General features: G+C 37.2%; 1 protein-coding gene across 4 annotated transcripts in view; it reads right to left on the bottom strand.

The window, feature by feature from the left end:
• Positions 1-1,605: 1,605 nt before the first annotated feature.
• Positions 1,606-15,190, bottom strand: part of YWHAE (tyrosine 3-monooxygenase/tryptophan 5-monooxygenase activation protein epsilon) — a 41,434-nt gene continuing 27,849 nt past the window's right edge. For 2 of the 4 annotated variants that reach the window (XM_014826984.3, XM_070482619.1), the window contains exons 2-7: positions 13,737-13,936; positions 10,809-10,915; positions 9,942-10,148; positions 7,271-7,407; positions 4,210-4,256; positions 1,606-2,549 (exon numbers count right to left, since the gene is read on the bottom strand). In XM_014826984.3, coding sequence (XP_014682470.1) covers positions 4,249-4,256; positions 7,271-7,407; positions 9,942-10,148; positions 10,809-10,915; positions 13,737-13,936 — 659 coding nt within the window. In that variant the 3' untranslated portion in view covers positions 1,606-2,549; positions 4,210-4,248. The remainder of the gene's footprint in view (positions 2,550-4,209; positions 4,257-7,270; positions 7,408-9,941; positions 10,149-10,808; positions 10,916-13,736; positions 13,937-15,190) is intronic. The other 2 variants (XM_014826983.3, XM_070482618.1) reach the window with 1 other exon arrangement.

Genomic DNA, 15,190 nt, shown 5'->3' with positions numbered 1-15,190 from the left:
CTGTCACTTTTCTGCAGTCTTCTTTGGTTACATCTTCCAATCTTTGATGCAGATCTTTCTAAAGACCTGTACCAGTCACCGTTCTCCTTAAGTGCCTTTACAGGTTTCCTGGGTGACTGGTTCTCTCTCCATGCTAAGAATGTCACATCCGTGGAAATGCTCATGGCATCCTGAGTTGGCTGAATACATCAATGAAGTCTACACAGCCAACTAAGGAACTCTCACTAAACAAACCCACATGATGACTGAACTTGACAACCACCCCAAGCTATTTTGTAAAAACATTACCACCTAAGTTTATTTGCACTCTTCAAATCCAGGCATTCTATGCATTAGTGTTTAGTGTGGGAGCAGCCTGCAAAACCCGAATCCATTACTGGTTTCCTTAAAAATCTGTGATAGAACTTTATCAATTCCTCCAGTTTGGGACCAAGATGCAGCAGGCATTTGGCCAGTTCCCTGCTGGAAAAAGAGCAAATCACCCTGAAAATGTCTTGGATGTGGTTCCAGAGTACGATTTATATATAACTGTCTCCAACTATCTGATGGAAAAGCAACTCACGAGAACATGATTGTTTAATTACTGGCATACTCTCATATATTTTAGTAAGATAAAAACTATTAGGATATCACTAATCTGTTCATTTCCTGTCTTTACTACTAAGAACTTAAGCCGATATTTTTGCTGTCAGCATCTCATTTAGCAATGAATGCAATGTGGTGATGGAGCTGGTATTCTATCGCTGATGGGGCAAGAAAGTGGAACAAACCCCTTGAGGGAAACGGACAGTAGTTACCCAGAGTGTATGTTTTTCTGACACAGGAAATCTAGAAATGTATCATACAGATAAACATGCAAATATTTACGTAGAGACTGCTACAAGGATATTTACTGCAGCACCATTTACAATACTAAGGCTGGAAACACTAATGTCCAAAAGCAGTCAACTGATGCTAAAGGAAAAATAACGAGTACATGAATGTTAGGCAGTCATTTGAGATAAATCTAAATGCCTGCTACAGAATCATCCATATTAACTACCTAGCTACACACATTCATGTATACAGACACTCCCTGGAAGAAACTACTTACGCTGAGTGTCTCTAGTAAGGGAGACGCTATACTAGTTTTTACAGTGTGTACACCTACTACTGAGAATGAATTCAACACTTCCCTGTTCCTGCCACTAACGGTGCTGGTGGTAGTAGGGGGTGGAGTAATTTCACCTCAGCCTAAAGAGGATTATTCTGAAACATTCAGCCTTATTTGGTTTAAAAAACCCAAAACTCCAGCTAGAAAATGATCCATAATTACACCTTGTATTAAATATGCATTTGTACTTTAATGATTAAAATAAATACCATGTTGTTACCTGGTTTAGAAGACAGGATAGGTAACGAATTCACTTGGACTACTTACTGTTCTTCACAACCAAGTTACAGTAATTTTTTTCAAAAATATACATCATCTTTGGGAAACAGACAAGGGATTTATGGGGGGAAAAAAAGAAAAGGGATCTTTTCACATTCAGGCAAACAATACCGTCAATGTGTTTAGACTAGAGATTTTATTTTAGAAGGATAAAGGATGGAGGCGCAATAATATTTGGCATTTTTAATTTAGGTTTGTTTTATTTAAGTTTAATGTTAATTCCATGCTGTGTTTCAGTAAGAACAATACAGATTCTGTATCTGTGGCTCCAGTCAGATATCCAGTAGTACAAATTAGCTTCAAGTTACACATACTGAACAAAAGAGGTTGAGCGAGCGAAGGAGGGGAGGGGGGGCCCAGGGGGAGAGGGAAGGAGAAGAAACAAAGAATTGAACACGCATGCAGGCTTTTCCATACCACCTTCAATGCTAACCTGCTTCAGAGGGAGAGTAAAAGTAGGCAAGAATGAGCAGCCACGGATTGTTGAACTGTTACCAGCACCATGCTTTTCAGCAACATTTCAGCAGAGTTTGAAACACTTTTTACAGCAAAACCATTACAACAAATTCCCCAAACAACCTTTAACCACCTCAAGCTAACACTCAATTAATTTTAAACATTGGTATAAAATTCGATTTAACAATTAGAAAAAGGAAAAATGATACCACTTATGCCTCTATAGTGTGATTAACCCCTCTCTTAGATGCTTGCATCTCCTAGAAGTCTAATGGCTTTCAAATGTAACTTCCATTTCTAATGTTGATCTTGCCACACCTGGCAGGAGACAATACAGTAATGCTGAAAAAGCCTCTATGCAGTCCTGTTAGTGTCTTAAAGAACCTAAAAGCTGGGACCAGTAAAATCCACAGAAATTCACTCTTGCCTTTAAGAACTTTTGAAAACTGTTTTAAAAAAAAACCAACAGGGCAGGAACCTAAATTCTGAGACCAAATGTGAAAGTCAGATTTGGTGGTTCTCAGCAACAATGGGGGAATTTCCAAGGGGGGGTGGGATGGGAAGGAGTGGGGTGGTCAGAGATGGTTTCTCTTGTTGGCTTTTATGTCTCACTGATTTTCATCTTCCACATCCTGCAGCGCTTCTTTATTCTGCTCTTCACCTGAAAAGAAGAATGACAGTCAATTATTTCATACCAACTCAATTAGGCTGTTGTGGTCACAAACAAAGGTATCATTCCAAGCATAAAGACTCCTTATATTTGCTACAGTTGGTATTAAACACAGACAGGCAAAGGACTTCTACCATCCTGGACACCTGAAATGCCTAAGCCAAGAGGTGCCTGTTGGATCAAGGTCCTGAATGGTCAATAAGATGAAAAAAAAATGATTCATAGTAAAAGTCAATGTTTTTATGCTAAGTAAGCTCTTAAAGTAGACAGCCAAGGTAACCATACTATTAAAATGATTTTCAAGCTTTCATGTATATCTTGCGTCAAAATACTCTTTCTCAATAACCTCGCCTCTTCAAGAATCAAGAGTATTTTAAAACTTTCGGAAAAATCTAATTTACCCACAAGCTCCATATCAGAAATGCTTCAGATCAGAAATGCTTCAATAAAGAGATTTGAGCAGTAAAATTCTCCAAAGGAGTTCTATAGTTTTGGAGGGAAGGTTCTGTTTTTGTAAATGAATATTTTATATATTTTCTATCTTGGCCAGTCACATCAAACCATAAAACAGATTTCTCACTCCAGAGAGAAACAGCATGCTCAAAGTAATCCAAACCACTGAGGTTATTAAAGAAGGGCATTTGGACCAGTTCTCTCATGCCATTTTTCCTTCCCCTTTGAACATGATGATCAGCCTGAGGAGTTTCAACTGCACTATGACATGCAACAGAAAGCCAGCCTATTCACTGAAAAATCGTCTACCTATTAATAAGCATTAATCAGCCATAATAAAGAAGCATGCAGGCTTTTACTTAAAAAAAAAAAAAAAACAGGTAAAAGTTACATTCTTTTGTGTTTTAACAAACCACTTGTAATTCCTACAGAGTTACTACTTTGAATCGAAATGAAGTCAATTAACTAATCCAACAATCATAATACGACAGTTCGGACAATCCATCCATTCATAGTGCTTACTAAATTAATTAGGATGGACAAATGACACCAAGACTGGCTGCCTACAGACATAAAGCATTTACCCTGAGGAATGCTTTTAAATAGTCTTGAAGACCTTGATATGATAAATGATAAATGCTGTCAAGGTAACAAAGATTAAGGAAAGATAGTTTTATTTTATTTATTTATTTATTTAGTGAAAAAATGTTTGACATTGATATGTGACTTAGAAAAGTACTTAATGCACATAAAGATTTTTGACTCACATATAGAAAAAGACATGCAAAGAAAGACAAAAATAACCATTTACTGAGGAAAGAAACGGACCACCCAAGTGTTCCCCAAAGATAAGAATGTATTCAAATTTAGGAAATAAGAACATTCACTCTCATTTTTAACAGCAATACATTGCCAAAATATGGTTAACATACAACAAAAGAGCACACTCTAATTCACTCATAAGCAACCATCAGATTTGCCAAAAGTTCCAACTAACTTTGGCATAAAAATATTGTCAGATTAAGTCACACCGAACCAGAGGCAGAAAGGGGTAGCAGACCATAAATGTCTTAGAAGGTTTCACATCCTGGAACATAGAACAGGCAGTTTTGTAAGCGACAGGGTGATGATATGCAGGCATGATTAGTGAAGAACCAAAACTAAAAGCAGAATTCACTGTGCCATGAGAATGACTTACAAAGTAGAGTTTTTAGGAAAGGAAGAGTTGGATTTTCCTTTAGGAATCTATATTGCAAGGAGAAAGGGAGGGAGAACAATCATATGAAAGCAACATCACAAGAAAAATAAACCAAGAGAACAGGACAAAGGAAAACAATGATTAGGGGAGTCAGATTTCGGTCGTTTTTACTTTGTATAAACTTCACTCTAAGAAATAAAATAATCTGTTTCTTTTACCTTTAAGAGGATGAAATAACACCCTCTTAAAAGGTACATGGGGAAAAAATGGTTTCCTTGGATATGTATTTCTTTGCCCCCTGTTCCTAGATTGTGGGGGAGGAGTGGAAGGGACAGAAAGAACACACATTTCCTCTCTAGGGACTTGTGTATCAAACAGTCCTCTGATCACAGGTTAAGAGAACAGGACTGAAATCATTTGATAAGAAAAAGTGGTGAGCTCTTGAAACAACTACCTTCCAACACACGTGGACAGACATTAACATATTCGGCAGTTAAAAACATGAAAGTGTGTAAGTAAAACACATACATATCCTCCCTTAGAAATCCTCAATTCAAATGTTTGTTGATATAATTTTTCACAGCGAAGTAAAAAAGGAGAAAACCATCTAAACAATCCTTAAACTAAATGCAAGCAACATCCTGGAAAACTGCCAATTCCATAACTGCAATTCTACATTCAGCACTGATTCTGTCACAATATCAATTTAAGAAAACATTTAATATCATCCCTTTTAGCAAAACTGGCAAATAATTTCCTTGTACCTACGATAACTTGTAAATTCAGAGAGTTTGTTAATTTTACAAGAATTTGACGTCAAGAGACTACTTGAATTTTTCACCGTTCAACTACCATGTTTCATAATTTCAGTTATTTTATGACAAAGCTCTTAAATGAAAATTAGTCTGTTTCAACCAAATTTAATCAATTGTGCAACTTACAAAGTGATAAGGAAGCAATTGGATTTCACTAGATTAAAAAAAAACTGGGGATTAAAGAGAAATCTGTGCTAAAATGTAGTAGAACATTTTTGTACAAAGAACCTTCCCAACTATGAAAACACAAACAGTTTAAAGAAAGCCTATTTTTAAATGATCCATTTCATAAAATAATGCTCAATAATCAAGAAAAAGAGTATTACCTTCAGTTCTGTATAAAAATGGAGTGACATATGGTCTACTCTGATTAATAAATTCTTGGTTATCAGTGATAACGAACACGAGTGGCACAAGAAAATATAAACTAGATTTCTATTTAATTTTATTATCTAGCAAATTAGTTATAAAGACCTGGCATCAAATGTCAAAAAGAACATACAGCATTTCAACCCAGGTCACCTTGTTATTTTCACCATCAAAAAAATTTCCCCAGAGGTCAGAGGGTATAGCTTACTTAGGTCAATCCCGCTTACCAAACTCTCCACATGCTTTCTTTTTATCCCCTCAAACAGGCAGAGAGAGACTAGTCTTCTCTGAGCTGGGGGTGACTCTGAAGAGTCCACAGTTGTTAGGCCAATCTTCTTAGCAGTTATTGTTAGTATACAACATAATTTTAAAGCTGGAAGGAACCTGAAGTCATTAGTTCAGAGACAGTAAATTGGTTTTGAGTCCCATAGACTGACAGCAGGTGCCTGAAGTGCTGTGTTGAAAAGCAATCTGTGGCTCCAGTTGGCTTTGTTGGAAAATTGTCCAAGTAGGTCATCACACGTGCCACATATCTCAAGCCCATCTAGGTTAAGTATCTAAATACTTCATAGAGCTGGTGAGCTTTAGGAGCTGAGTCACCTAATTTTTACTTTAGTACCATAACCTAAGCTTAAAATCTGATTTTATCCTTCCAGAGTAAACAAATTGACAACATACATGCCCTGATACCCATTTTCAGAGGCACCTTTGAAAAGCAGAATGCTTCCAAAGACAGTACAGCATGTTCAGCAACAGAGACTTCAGGTAGCTTCAAGAAAAGCAACCTCCACTTCACTTTGGGTAATACACTCTTAAAGGATCTGCAGCTAAAACAACAAACTGTTTCTACTCCCCATACCACCATAACCAACTGCAAAACTATCTCATAATGGTCATGTCACACTAGTTTATCATCCCCGCATTCAATGATCTACAGTGGATAAAAATGATTCTAGGGCCGGCCCAGTAGCGCAGCGGTTGGGTTCACCCATTCTGCTTCAGTGGCCTGGGGTTCGCCGGTTCGGATCCCGGGGGCAGACATGGCACCGCTTGTCAAGCCATACAGTGGTAGGCATCCCACATATAAAGTAGAGGAAGATGGGCAGAGATGTTAACTCAGGGCCAGTCTTCCTCGGCAAAAAGAGGAGGATTGGCAGCAGTTAGCTCAAGGCTAATCTTCCTCAAAAATAAAAAATAAAAAATAAATAAAAATTTTAAAAAAATGACTCTTTGGAAAGGGGCAGAAGAAAAGTATGCTTTAAAAATCAACAAATGTGACAAATTTGGGCTTTTACATGTAGAATAAACATCAAGCTCCCACGCCCCATTACAAGATTAAGTCTTGTAAAGTACTCCAGGTAACTGTTACAATCAAAAACTCTAAAATAAGGACCCAAGGGCAGAACATTCCATTTGCTCTATAGAATACAAAGGGAAACTAGTTCCTTTTTTAAATAAAAATTTCCATACAGAGAAGATGCTTCATAAACATCTACTGATATCATCTAGTTTTAACCTGAGGATACCATTCAGCCAAAGTGACCACAACATTGAAATACAATTAACCTTAGACACCCCCCACCACTGCATCTGAGGAAGATAAATGAACTGCTTCCTCTCTCCATCTTTCAAAACAGTGAGGGAAAAGAGGTTAAACTAAGTTTAGCAAACATTATTAGAAGCAAAACTTTAAAATCTTTGAATATTAACAAAAGATGCCCTTTTCCAAACATGTCTTTTGGTCTAATTAAAATCTGATAGTTTAGAGGACAGGCTGTGAGTCTAAATTGTAGTGTGATGTTAAGAAATACCAAGGAATTTCTAACAGTAAAAAGATCAACAACTGAGAGAGACACATTTAACTTCAGTTTCCTTACCATCACCCTGCATGTCTGAAGTCCATAGTGTCAGATTATCACGTAACAACTGCATGATAAGAGTAGAGTCCTTATAGCTTTCTTCACTCAGCGTATCCAGTTCTGCAATTGCATCATCAAAAGCTGCTTTTGCCAACCTGCAAGTATTTACATAAAAGTGTTACCAAAAAAAATGTAAACAAGCTCAAAAACAGAATGAGAAATGATTTAAGTCAGCTATTAATCTTTTCTTCAGTCACGCCAAAGTATGTAATAATGACATGCAGGACTTGGGTTTAGGCACTGAAATAAAAGAAAAGCAGATATAACTGATGAAAATGAACTTTCTATTTAATTTTGTAATCTAGCAACTATGGAGCTAACAGAACTTCAGGAGCACCACTTCTTAACTATGCTTTCGACAAGCTTATCAGTAAAAAGAATATACGGCCCAAACTCCATCCTAAGGCACCACCAAAATATAGGCAATAAAGGTATTTTCAACTTCTAGTCAAGAGCTCATTTAGTAAAGTTTTAATGCAAAAAGAAAATTCTGGACAATATTCCAGTTAATTCAATAGAATTTAAAGTTAATGAAAAAGGCAATACAGAACGCACGAAAATATGATCATACAAGCCACTTACTACAATTTTTTTATTCTCTTTTTTATTGCAGTAACTGGTTTGTAACTATTTACTACTGTTTAAAGGAAAGAAAATCCACATTTATTGAGTACTGGGTACTATGTACAGCCAAGTGATGCTGGACACTAGTGTGGAAAAAGAAAACAGGAAAGAGAGTCCACAAGAAATTAACTTAAAACATCTAAGAACAGAGGATTGACAAGTGTTATAAAAAAATACAGTGCTATTCTTTTTTTTTAAGATTTTATTTTTCTCCCAAAGCCTCCCCTCCAGTTACATAGTTGTATATTTTTAGTTGTGGGTCCTTCTAGTTGTGGCACGTGGGATGCCGCCTCTGCATGGCTTGATGAGGGGTGCCATGTCCACGCCCAGGATTCAAACTGGTGAAATCCTGGGCCGCCAAAGCAGAGCACGCTAACTTAACCACTCAGCCATGGGGCCAGCCCCAATACAGTGCTATTCTGGAGAAAGTACTTCAGGCACTCGAGGAGGAAGAAATGAGATGTCAAATCTGAACTAATCTTAATGGGTAGGAAAAGCGCATAAATGGCACACTTCAAGTTAAAGCAAAGGTATGGAGGTGACTTTTTTTTTTTAAAGATTTTTAATTTTTTTTCCTTTTTCTCCCCAAAGACCCCTGCTACATAGTTGTATATTCTTCGTTGTGGGTCCTTCTAGTTGTGGCATGTGGGACGCTGCCTCAGCGTGGTTTGATGAGCAGTGCCATGTCCACGCCTAGGATTCAAACCAACGAAACACTGGGCCGCCTGCAGCGGAGCGCGTGAACTTAACCACTCGGCCACGGGGCCAGCCCCTGGAGGTGACTTAAGTGAAGGTACGTGTGGGACAGCTAGACTGGAGAATGACAATGAAAGACTGAACCAATGCCATCAGCTGAACAGACAGCTATAGCTTCTTTAGTTACCACCTATATCTACTGGACAAACTCAACCAACCCTTTAGAATGTTTTTAAATTAATATTGGTTTCCATTCAAATAAATCCACCTTACAGCAGGAAAATCTCTTTTCATGGAATATCTGATGCTTACATACTCAAGAATACTAAAGTTACAAAGGACAAACATATTATTCCAATTATACAAGGTACCTAAAATAGTCAAATTCATAAAGACAGAAAGTAGAGATTTCCTGGCACTGAGGGGGAAAGGAACATGGAGAGTTATCGCTTAGTGGCTATAGCCTGTTTCAGGTAAGGAAAAAGTTTTAAAATAGACTGTAGTGTCAGTTACACAACATTGTGGATGTATTTAATACTGCTGAATTGTACAATTAAAAATGGTTAGAATCATTAACTTCACATTTTGCATATTTTACCATAATTTAAAAAAAAATAAAAAGCTTTGTATGTAAAGTTAAGTCCCTAAATTTTTATCTACAGGGGCTGGCCTGGTGGCGTAGTGGTTGGGTTCATGCACTCCATTCCACTGGCCTGGCATTCGCAGGTTTGGATCCTCAGCACAGACCTACATAGTGCTCATCAAGCCATGCTGTGGCAGCATCCCACATATAAAACAGAGGAAGACTGGAACAGATGTCAGCTCAGGGCCAATCTTCCTCACCAAAAAAAAGTATCTATACCAAAAACTGGAAACAACGTGAAATACAAATGGGGGAATAGTTTAATATACATTAATGAGATGGAAAACTGTTCGTGTTAAAATATAAAATGATATGTACACTAAGAGTCTAATATTAAAAACATTGCTTACAAAAACTGAAAAACTAATATACAAAAACAAAGATAATTCTATTGCGATAATTCTTCTCATTCTCTTCTCCCACTCTCTAACAAATTAAAGATTCTTCTCAATCTACCAACAAAAATTTTCCCCATCAACATAAGTATCCTAACTGCTACCCTAGTGATAGAGAAAAGGTGTGTCTCTATTAAGAACCAAAAGAATTACTGTATGGCCAAGTCTACAATGGCAGTCCCAGAAAACAACACACAGAACAAGCAGCTATTCTCCTTCGTAACCGTCCTCACTTTCACAGTGAGCGCTTTTGTTCTCTTCCAAGACTTACCTGCAGGCACGGTCTGGGGAATTAAGAATTTCATAGTAGAATACGGAAAAATTGAGAGCAAGACCTAAGCGAATGGGATGCGTTGGTGGAAGTTCTGTCATTGCAATATCACTAGCAGCTTTATAAGCCACTAGGCTGTTCTCTGCAGCCTCCTTCCTGTCATTTCCTGTGGCAAATTCAGCCAGATACCTGTGGTAGTCCCCTTTCCTAAAACAAAACAAAAACAACAAAAAAACAGAATTAGGGATAATACCACTTAAATGAAAATAAACAAAATTTTTCATTACTATATAAAAAAAGTAACAAAATATATTTAACAATTAACAACTACACTTCAGTAATTTCAAAAGTCTCTTCAGAAATGACAGACTCATCATCTATTTAGTTTTCCTTCTGAGAGAATTCATATTGCCAAAGATAAGCAAAATCCTGGATAAATTAACTGAAAAATCAACAAATTTATCACTTGATAGACTAGAATTAAATATGAAAAGTAGTTCCAAAGAATGACACAAGAGATTGTTAATCATGAAATAAAACTTACATATACAAAATGTTAAGATGGAACTATGTAATAAGGCATTGCTGCCAGGGGGCGGGGAGGGCGGCGGACTCCTTACAAGCAAATGAAGATAAGTAAGTAAAGCAAAACCTAGTACACTGTTACACGAATAGTCTGACCATCCTTACATGCAACAATAATACTAATTTTATTCAAAAATAAAGCTTTAAGAATCACTCCTCCCATGTAACTATCCTCCCAACATTAAACAACTATTCTTAAAGTTGAAAACCTACAGAGAGAAGCGATGATTCTAAAAGGGCCAACATTTAATCTGACATTTTCCCTTTTAGTATAGAACCTACATTTTATAATAGAAAACCTTGGACTCGCCAGTGTTAGCTGCTGGAATGAGGTGTTTGTCCAGTACATCCAGAATGTCACAACAGATTAATTTTAGCTCAGTCTCAACCTGAAAAAAAAAAGTCACAAATTGTTTAAAGTCTAAGCAACTATATAAATTATCACACATTCTACCTCTGGTTTTGAGGAAGAGAGCCACATTAGAATATACATCTCTCTCCAAATCCTCTTGCCCTCTCTTGATACAAAACCAGAGAAAGTTGTCTCCAGGTTATAGAAATTCTTATTTCTTTCTATATACTTTCAGTTAAGTGCTTTAAAAAAAAATCCAAACTCATAGTTCAGCTACAGAACTATGAGTTACACTGATTAATGACTACCAAGTGCTACACATTTATATTAACTAACTTCTTTAATGAGGTAGCAAATATTGTCTCCACTTATATGGGAAAACAAAGACTATGAATATTTGCCCAAAGATCACCAACTTAAGGACTTAAGAGGCAGAGTTAGGATTTGAACCCAGGTGGGCTGCATGACTAAACTCACAATTTGTAAGGGATGGAATATAACTTCAAACTCAAGCAATGTGCCTCCAGTGCTCATATTCCTAACCATTACTAAGCTCAACAGCCAATCACTTTAGTGGCAGAGATCCATTGCCAGCTACGGCACCAAAGATCTATACATCGAAGTAAATACTGTCACTCATCTCAATTCATTTATCATGACAAAAATGCACACTACTTCTAAAAACACGTACGCATTTTCCTCTCCATTTTCTATTAATCTGCGGTGACACTGCTGAACCTTTTCCAAGTTCTTCTCATGCCCTCTGGAACTTCCTTTCCATTGTAAATAATTCTCCCATTCTCTCTCCTCCTAGAATGTCATCCCCATCCTAAGTAAAACTAGTTCTTCCCTGAATAAATTACCTCCCCTGTGGCTTTTCAAGTAGAGACTGCTTTATGAGAAGGATGATTTCCGAATTCTCTTAGCTCCTCCCTGACTTATAGTATGACTTCTCTATTACTCCAAACCCCTCCTCCTCCGAAGCACTCACCCTCAAATTCTAATTTCCCAATTTCTGCCATCAATAGATCTCTGTAGGCCCTTCATCCATATTCACGGAGTGCCTACAGCCTCTCTCTTGACTTCCTGGCATCACACCAAGGTATACCAAGCTATTATCACCTAGGTTCCTTTCAACATAGTTCCTTGATCTCAACTCCATGACCTTCACTTGTCAATACCCCTTAATTGTGCTGCTGTATCCTAGAAGTCTTAAATTCTAATCTTTCACTACTAGACTATAACTTCCTTTTTCAGTTCCTTTACTCTGGTTATTCTTACTTAGGGACACATCAAGACCTCAAGCCTTTTGAATCTTTCCTCTTCTCCCAATTTATCAGTTCCCCTCTTTGTTTCCTGCTTTCTTTCCTACTTAGCCCACATCCCACAATCTAGCGCACAGACTCCACTCTCTTCTCATTTCCTCACCCCTCTGAGACACCAAAGTTGTCTACTGACAATCCATACTCTTTGCTCCAACATATTTGAAGGGAACAGTCACACTGATACCACCTTCCATTTGACCCCAGGTATGTTACTTAATCACTCAGAACCTCAGTTTTCCCATCTATAAAACTGGAATACCTTTTACAGGATCATTTAAAGATTAAATAAACTCAGTAGCTTAGATAATTATACATATTACAAATATCTCTCTACTGAGAACAGGGCGCAAACGAGTTGAAGATAGTCAATAAATATAGTTTTCCCTTTCCCTTCCCTACCAAATTCACTCCTCATGCTACTTTGTGCCTGCTTCTGTGATTTCCCTCACTGTATCTAAGTGTGTTTTTATGCCTATCTCTTCCACTAGAATCAGTTTCTCAAGAGCAGCACTATATTGTCATTTAGGGCTAGATAATTCATTGTTTGTGGGGGGCTATCCTATGCATAGTAGGATGTTTAGCAGCATCTCTCTCTCTCCCTACTAGATGCCAGTAGCATCCTCCAAGTTGTGACAACCAAATACGTCTCTAGACATTCTCAATGTCCTCTGAGGAGCAAAATCACCTTTGGTTGAGAACTACTGCACTAAATCAACGGCTGTCAAACATTTTTGACCAAAACTTACAGTAAAAAAAATTAAATATACGTACATACACATACATAATATCTGAAACAATTACTACATGAAATAATATCCAATGCCCTCTGATATTTTCTAGTCTATTATAAAAACAATGACTAAACAAAACGTCCATAAGGATACTAATTCTGTCTCATCTTCACATCCACAGCACTCAGCAAACTGGGTGGTATATAAGAGGCACACAAATATTTGTTAAATTGCCCTGAATGGTAATTTCAAGACACTCAATGAAGTATTTTGCAGTTACCACAATAAAAACAAAGATTAAATTAGTTATTTACTTGTGCAGTGCTCAAAGGTGAACACCACCCTCCGCAGCTTCCAGGGAAAAAAGTACTTCACCTCTGTCCTGAGATGCTATATAGCCTGTAACTCCTAATCCAGGTGAGTAGAAGATGCAAATCCACTAAAATATAAAATGTATGTTACACATGTATACAACACATGTGTGTACTAGGCTGTGATCTAAAACGTCCAACACCTGGGGCTGGCCTGGTGGCACAGCGGTTAAGTTTGCATGTTCTGCTTTGGTGGCCTGGGATTCACGGGTTCAGATCCTAGGTGCAGACCTACGTACCGCTTATCAAGCCATGCTATGGCAGGCATCCCACATATAAAGTAAGGGGAAATTAGTTCATGGCCAGTCTTCCTCAGCAAAAAGAGGAGGATTGGAGGCAGATGTTAGCTCAGGGCTAATCTTCCCCCCCCCCCCCAAATCCAACACCTAAGGCATCTTTCTTTAAAGATGTCTAGAATATGACAATCTCACCATTTGCCGATATTCCCGAATCATTTTTAGTTTGTCTTCTCCTCCCTTGTTTTCTTCTTTCTGTTCAATGCTGCTGATTATTCTCCAGGAAGCTCTTCTAGCTCCGATCACATTTTTATATGCAACAGATAGGAGATTTCTTTCTTCAACCGTCAACTCCACATCCATGCCTGCCACTTTCTTCATTGATTCCACCATTTCTGTAAGTGAAAAAGTAAAATCCGACCTTACAAACTAAGTTTTGTTAACACGCCTTCACAGTAGCCTAGAACAAAAGAATGTAGAGTAGAAGGTTGTGTGGAATCAGAATGACTTCATATGGTACCTAGTATAACGTAGTACAATTTGGAGGCCTCATTCTCATATTAAATAAGGGAACTAGGAACATACATCTACCCATTTCCCAGTAAAAAATAATTGAGCTGGCAGTTTAAGACAAAGATTAAAAATTTAAAACTCTGAAATGTATTTTCTTTCAAATAAATACAAATAAATTATACTTCTCAAAAAAGTCTTGGTAAGAAGGGAATTTATTCATATAGTAAACATACACTGAGCATGTGGTTAGTTCCAAAAATAAGTCAAACTCATCTTTGGATGTTTCTATCCTTCCTCCTTTAGAAGAGCATTGTCCACTTCCTATGAATTCATTCATCAGCAAAACTTTTGGTGGTTCCTAATTGTTACCACTAGGTGGCAAGCAAAGAAAGGGGCCCAGATAAAACTTGGGAGATGCCAAGTATAGGAAAAAACAGGGAATATAATGCACGTGAACGCAAAGGAAGAACCAAAAACAACTTAATACTAACTGAATAAACATACTAATGAAAAATATGCTTTTAGAAAAGACTAAATGCCATATTACCATGCAGCTCTCCAACTTTAGTATTTCAGAATCTTTGGTGATGAAACCCGAGGATCTGTATTTTAACAAGCACCTTAGCATACGTTAACTAACACTCTTAAGTAAGAGTACCTTAGGGTATGACTCAGAAAGCGATCTTATGAAACACTACTTAATGGTACCTTATATTATATGTGTAATCCCAGGAACATTATCTGTTTCAAAAAATTATCTTTTCAGGAATATCAGGAAATTAACAGAAATATTAAGATGATAAGGTCTTTGGGAAACAGTTTGGTAGTTTCTTTTAAAGTTAAACAGCGTTAAGACTCAGCAATCCCACTCCTAGGTATCATTCCAAGAGAAATGAAAATATATCTTCACAAAGACTTTAATACAAATGTTCAAAGCAACTTTATCATAATAGACAAAAGGTGAAAACCACCCAAATGTCCATCTATGTGATGGAATACTACTAGAGAATAAAAAAGAATGACCTACTGATACAAGTAACATGGATGAATTTCAAAAACATCATGCTAATTGAAAAAAGCCAGACCAAAAAAGATTCTACGACTGCACTCAAATCAAGTTATAGAAAATGCAGGGG

The sequence above is a fragment of the Equus asinus genome, chromosome 13 (assembly GCF_041296235.1).
Source record: "Equus asinus isolate D_3611 breed Donkey chromosome 13, EquAss-T2T_v2, whole genome shotgun sequence".
Classification (NCBI taxonomy): Eukaryota; Metazoa; Chordata; class Mammalia; order Perissodactyla; family Equidae; genus Equus; species Equus asinus.
Note: the sequence above shows the minus strand (reverse complement) of the source record. Positions and strands in the feature narration are given on the sequence as shown.